This window comes from Leucoraja erinacea, chromosome 31 (genome assembly GCF_028641065.1).
Source record: "Leucoraja erinacea ecotype New England chromosome 31, Leri_hhj_1, whole genome shotgun sequence".
NCBI classification, from domain to species: Eukaryota; Metazoa; Chordata; class Chondrichthyes; order Rajiformes; family Rajidae; genus Leucoraja; species Leucoraja erinaceus.
In genome coordinates, this window is record NC_073407.1 from 26,772,663 (window position 1) to 26,779,661 (window position 6,999).

At 45.7% G+C, this 6,999-nt stretch overlaps 1 protein-coding gene across 2 annotated transcripts in view; it reads left to right on the top strand.

The window, feature by feature from the left end:
* Positions 1-6,392, top strand: part of LOC129712138 (uncharacterized) — a 31,795-nt gene extending 25,403 nt beyond the window's left edge. For both annotated transcript variants that reach the window (XM_055660358.1, XM_055660357.1), the window contains exons 5-8: positions 815-900; positions 4,428-4,527; positions 5,183-5,299; positions 6,146-6,392. In XM_055660358.1, the coding sequence (XP_055516333.1) occupies positions 815-900; positions 4,428-4,527; positions 5,183-5,299; positions 6,146-6,276 (434 nt within the window). In that variant the 3' untranslated portion in view covers positions 6,277-6,392. The remainder of the gene's footprint in view (positions 1-814; positions 901-4,427; positions 4,528-5,182; positions 5,300-6,145) is intronic.
* Positions 6,393-6,999: the final 607 nt, after the last annotated feature.

The window sequence follows — 6,999 nt, forward strand, 5'->3', positions numbered from 1 at the left end:
CTTACTGTATGTGGAGTGGATGAGAATGTGGGATAACATAGAACTTAACGTGAACGGCCACCAATCTTTCACCATTTAGCTTCACCTTTTTACCAATGTGAATGTCACCTTTTTCCGTATTAATTGATTGATTACAATTACTTTACCTTATTGTTTTATTACCTTGTTGTCACGTGTACTTGGTAAAGTGAAATTATTTGCTTTGCATACAGTATGCAAATAATTGGTACATAAAGGGCACTGACAAAGTTACAGAAAGTATTCAATATAGTCCCGATGGTCGCTCTTCCATATAGTCCCGATAGTTGCTCATCTCACCCTCACCCACATACACTCCCACCCCCACCACCCCTTTCACCCCCCCCCCCTTTCACCCACACCCCCCCACACCCACTACCCACCCCACCCCCACCACCCCTTTCACCCCCTCCCCCCACACCCACTACCCACCCCACCCCCCCCTTTCCCCCCCCCCCCCCCACCTCCACCGCCCCCCCCCACCTGAAATCCATTTTCCAGCACCAACCACAGATCTTTCTTTCCCCCCCCCTCCCTCACTCTCATGCTGGGTATCTCTTTGTCAATTTTTTGATGGTGGAGATAGATAGGTTTTTGATCGGTACAGGTGTCCGGGGTTACGGAGAGAAGGCAGGAGAATGGGGTTGAGAGGGAGAGATAGGTCAGCCATGATTGAATGGCTGAGTAGACTTGATGGTGCCGATTGGCCTAATTCTGCTCCTAGAACTGATGAACTTCCATCATTCTCCACGTAGATGAAGCAGACGGCCTGACAATGTGAATGTATTTATTCCAGGGGTTGGGAGTCAAGCATCGTGGCAGTGGGACCCGCATCAACACCGCGACCCTTTTATGAGGAAGATACCCAATGTCACTGTGAAGGTGGGTGCCCAAAATCCCATCACATTTGCAATAAAAACAACCTTTATCCAGTATAGTCTTTAGCCTGTGTAAGAAGGAACGGCAGTTGTTGCTTTAAACTGAAGATGGACACAAAAAGCTGCAGTAACTCAGCGGGACAGGCAGCATCTCTGGAGAGAAGGAATGGGTGACATTTCGGGTCGAGACCATTCTTCTGACCAGATCTGAATCGTCACCCATTCCCTCTCTCCAGAGGTGCTGTCTGACCCGCTGAGTTACTCCAGCTTTTTGTGCCTGTAGTCTTTAGTCTGCTACTTATCCTCATCTGCAGCTACTTTGTGTGTATGTCCACACCCGGATTACAGTCCCCAGCTCGCTTGTTGCTAGTGGAAGTCTCTACAACACACACACCAAAACAGACGTTTATTCCTCCTCTGTGAATTGTTTCAAAGAAATGAACATCCCATGCCAGCTGTATTTTCTTTTTTTTTAATGCACTTTAATTGTGATTATAAATAATTTTCTTTCAGTTCCAGTATATTTCACTTTACTGATCCCCATTGAGTTTGCACCCAAAACACAAACATGTTTAGTTCAGGAAGGAACTGCAGATGCTGGTTTAATCCAAAGATAGACACAAAAAGCTGGAGCAACTCAGCGGGACTGGCAGCATCTCTGGAGAGAGGCATTCTGAAGTAGGGCCTCGACCCGAAATGTCACCCATTCCTTCTCTCCAGAGATGCTGCCTGTCCCACTAAGTTACTCCGGCTTTTTGAGTCTATCTTCAACATATTTAGTTTTGTTTGGTTTATTGTCACGAGCACCGAGGTACAGTGAAAAGGTTTTGTAGTAGAAACCTAGAAAAATAGGTGCAGGAGGATGCCATTCAGCCCTTCGAGCCATTACCACCATTCAATATGATCATGGCTGATCATCCAGAATCAGTACCCTGTTCCTGCTTTCTCCCCATATCTCTTGATTCCCTTAGCCCTAAGATCTAAATGCAACTCTCTCTTGAATACATTAGTTACTAGTGTCTGAGGGAAGGTTTGTGTGCTATCCAGTCAGCGGAAAGACAATACATGATTATAATCGAGCCATTGGCAGTGTACAGATACATGATCTCCTTCCTGTATTCCGTCCCATCATCATTTGCTTTACTTGCCCACAATTGTGGTGTCGTGCGCGGATTTGTAAATTGGATTAGGTTAGTACATGGCTGCAGAGTGGTGGGTGTACAAGGAGTAAAGAAGGGGACAGAGAGAGAAGGCAACGTTGCGGAGGATTATCGTGGAGGTGTAGAGACACCAAACGTTGTGAATAAACGCTTTCTTTATTCCGGCATTACAGATTAGATATACATGCACGTTTATTCCTCTAACACAAAGGTAATTGTTGCTGCTGTGAGGATGTTGCCTCGTGGGCTTGAGCTGAGCTCCTGACACTCACACAAAGAGAGAAGAAGAGGAAGTGAGAGGGGGAAGGTTGACCCGGGGTTCGTTAAATACTAAGGCACACCTATATACCCCGTGACAATTCCTTCCCACCATTACCCAGTCACGTCACCCTATCCCCGACTGCCAAGAGTTCATGTAGCAAGTGGCCCAACTGGGTGGTGCCACAGAGGATGTTCAGTTTGAAGAAGGGTTTCGGCCCGAAACGTTGCCCATTTCCTTTGCTCCATAGATGCTGCTGCACCCGCTGAGTTTCTCCAGCACTTTTGTGCACCCTCAATTTTCCAGCATCTGCAGTTCCTTCTTAAACACAATATAATTACACTGGCACTGATAACAGTGCAGAGGCAGCTGCATTTTGGTTCTAATTCCTACAGTTTAGTTGAGTTTAGATTATTGTCACGTGTCCCGAGGTACAGTGAAAAGCTTTTGTTGCGTGCTAACCAGTCAACGGAAAGACAACACATGATTACAATCAAGCCATTCACAGTGTACAGATACATGATAAGGGAATAAAGTTTAGTGCAAGGTACAGCCAGCAAAGTCCGATCAAGGATAGTCCCAGGGTCCCCGATGAGGTAGATAGTAGTTCAGGACGGCGCTCTGGTTGTGGTAGGATGGTTCAGTTGCCTGATAACAGCTGGGAAGAAACTGTCCCTGAATCTGGAGGTGTGCGTTTTCACACTTCTGTACCTTTTGCCCGATAGAAGAGGGGAGAAGAGGGAGTGGTGGGAGTGCGACTCATCCTTGATTATGCTGCTGGCCAATACTGACAGTACAATACTGATTGGGAGAAATATTGTCTGCTGGGAAATTTTAATTTAGTTAAGATTAGTTTGTTATTATTGTCACATGTACCGAGGTCCAGCGAAAAGCTTTTTTGTTGCGTGTTATCCAGTCAGCAGAAAGACTATACATGATTACAATCGAGCCGTCCACAGTGTACAGAATAAGGATATAGGGAACAACGTTCAGTACAAGGTAAAGTCTGATTAATAATAGTTGAAAAGGTCTCCAATGAGGTAGATAGCAATTCAGGACCACTCTCTAGCTTGTGAAAGGATGGTTCAGTTGCCTGATAACTGGGAAGAAACTGTCCCTGAATCTGGACATAAGCATTTTCATACTTCTGTACCTGGTTATTTGTTTGTTTGTTGGTTTATTTATTGAGTATATATACACACCAAACCCTTTTTCACCGTTATGTACCATGTTTACATATTCTGTTGTGCTGCAGCAAGTAAGAATTTCATAATCTTATCAGGGAATATGACTCTCTCTCTTTCAAGAGAGAGCTAGATTGGGCTCTTAAAAATAGCGGTCAGGGGATATGGGGAGAAGGCAGGAACTGGGTACTGATTGGGGATGATCATCCATGATTACATTGAATGACGGTGCTGGCTCGAATGGCCGAATGGCCTACTCCTGCCCCTATTGTCTATTGTCTATTAATAAAACAGTCTTGACTCTTGCCTGATGAGAAAAGAGGGTGAGACTGGTCCTTGATTATGCTGCTGGCCTGCCCAAGGTATTGTGAGGTGTTGATGGAGTCAATGGAAAGGAGATTGGTTTGTGTGATGGTCAAGGTGGGTTTTGAAATGATGTCTGAGCACTCGAATAGTGAAAGGCCTGGATAGAGTGGATGTGGAGAGGATGTTTCCACCAGTAAATTTCATTGTCCTATCTGGGACACATGACAATAAACTCTCTTGAATCTTGAATCGTGTAAGTGAGTCCAGGACCAGAGGTCACAGCCTCAGAATAAAAGGTCGTACCTTTAGGAAGGAGATGAGGAGCAATTTCTTCAGTCAGACGGTGGTGAATCTGTGGAATCTGTTGCCACAGAAGGCTGTGGAGGCCAAGTCAATGGATATTTATAAGGCAGAGATAAATAGATTCTTGATTAGTACGGGTGTTGGGGATTAGCGGGGGAAGGCAGGAGAATGGAGTGGGAGGGAGAGATAGATCAGTCATGATTGAATGGTGGAGTAGACTTGATGGGCTGATTGTCCTGACTCTGCTCATAGAACTTCTGAACAAGTGTTTGCGGGGTACTGTGGTAACTAAAGGCAGCTTTGTTTCTCCCTCCTGTAGTGGGTGAGCGCATCGTGTTACCCCCGGCAACCGCTGCTCGTCCCGCAGCAGCTGGCCAGCCCGCTGTATCCACGCTACGCCATGGGGCAACAGATTCACGGTAAGGCAAAACCCTCGGAAAAACAATGTTGCCCCCGAGATATTACTGCATCTGCAAACCACAGGTGAACGATCAATGCAACATCATCACGTTCCTCCACTGACCTACTTTAGTTTAGCTTAGAGATACAGCACGGAAACAGGCCCTTCGGCCCACCAGGTCCGTGCTGACCTTGGACTGCCAACTATTAACACTATCCCACACACACACACACAATAGGGACAATAGGTATCACATTGATACCAGCCCAATTAACCTACACAAACATGCTGGAGAAAGTCAGCGGGTGCAGCAGCATCTACGGAGCGAAGGAAATAGGCGACGTTTCGGGCCGAAACCCTTCCGGGTTTCGGCCCGAAACGTCACCTATTTCCTTCGCTCCATAGATGCTGCTGCACCCGCTGAGTTTCTCCAGCATTTTTGTGTACCTTCGATCTTCCAGCATCTGCAGTTCCTTCTTGAACAATTAACCTACATACCTGTACGTCTTTGGAGTGTGGGGGAAAACCAAATATTCATACGGCTGGGTTGCCAGCATACACTAACCCTAAACCTAATGATCCCGTGCTGCACCTCTATAACAGTGACTCTATGTTCTCCCCTGTCACAAACTACACTCTGGGTCAACAAGGTCTTTGTTTGTTTTCCACATCAGCCTACTATCCTCGTGCACCACTGATGTACGACCTGGTCCCAATCGAGCAGCTGCCGTTGCAGCCCCCTGTCCCTCACACCATGGGGCAGCGCTTGCCACGGATCTGGAACAGAGCAGGTAAACACGCCAGCATCACGCGTCATGTGGGTCTCAGCAAACAGAGACTCCGTGTACATGCACATTACATACATGGTCTCTGTACATGCACATTACATACATGATGTCGGTACATGCACATTACATACATGGTCTTTGTACATGCACATTACATACATGATCTCGGTACATGCACATTACATACATGATCTCTGTACATGCACATTACATACATGATCTGTACATGCCCATTACATACATGATCTCTGTAGATGCGCATTACATACGTGATTTGTACATGCACATTACATACATGATCTGTACATGCCCATTACATACATGATCTGTACATGCCCATTACATACATGATCTCGGTACATGCACATTACATACATGATCTCTGTACATGCCCATTACATACATGATCTGTACATGCCCATTACATACATGATCTGTACATGCCCATTACATACATGATCTGTACATGCCCATTACATACATGATCTCGGTACATGCACATTACATGTATGGATTCTGCATACAAGAACTCTGCATACATAGACATCACATACATAATCTCTGTGTACAAGGACATTCAAGTTAAAGTGTTTGGTAACGGGGACATGGAGTAGGCACAGGCGGACCGAGCGTAGGTGTTATGCCCCAGTCTGCACTTGACTTGCTGATATATATTCAGTGAAACGATGGCCCAGTCTGTGTACGTTACACTTGTGTCGTGCTGTACTTGTCCCAGTGACGCAGGGGAGGTGCTGGGGAAGCTGCAAGCGTTGACTACCTCCCCACAGCAGACGCCCTGGAGTGTGTGTTGCTCTGGAACCACTGTGACTTGTCATGTTGTTGTTTCAGGAGTACCACTGAGACCATGTGCCTACCCCATGGACAGGGCCCCATCCATCATGAGCTGTCCTGGCTACATGAACACGGGGCCAAGCAGTGAGGATCGGCCAGACATGGAAACATCTACAACCTTCTTATAAATCCCAGCACACTGACTGACATGCCTGAGGACCTTAATCCAGGAACAATAAGTATCACTAACATTGCTCATGCATAAATTAAGTTTTATTATGACAGTATACAATGCCTTGTGTGTTATTATCATTTGCCAAATAAGGTTCATTGTTTGGTAAATTTGATTATTTTTTAATAGTAAGGTAAATGTTTTTTACAGTTAATGATCAATGGACTAGTTCCAATCAACCATTTTTGGTATATTAGTTTAAAAGGGTACTTAATGGTCAGTACTGACACAATGGGCCGAAGGGTCTCTTTCCATGCTATATGTTTCTGTGAACTTATCATATTCATATCAAGCTATATCATTACTATCACGCAACACATCTCAGTCGTCAACTGTGCCCAGATAGTCCTAACAGACCACCCCGGCCACTCCCTCTTCTCCCCTCTCCCATCGGGCAATAGGTACAGAAGTGTGAAAACGCACACCTCCAGATTCAGGGACAGTTTCTTCCCAGCTGTTATCAGGCAACTGAACCATCCTTCCACAACCAGAGACAGTCCTGAGCTACTATCTACCTCATTGGTGACCCTCGGACGTTATTAGATTTTATCTTGCACTAAACGTTATTCACATTGTTCTGTTTATCATGTAGCTGTCCACTGTGGACGGCCCGATTATAATCACGTATTGTCTTTCCGCTGACTGGTTCGCACGCAACAAAAGCTTTTCACTGCTCCTC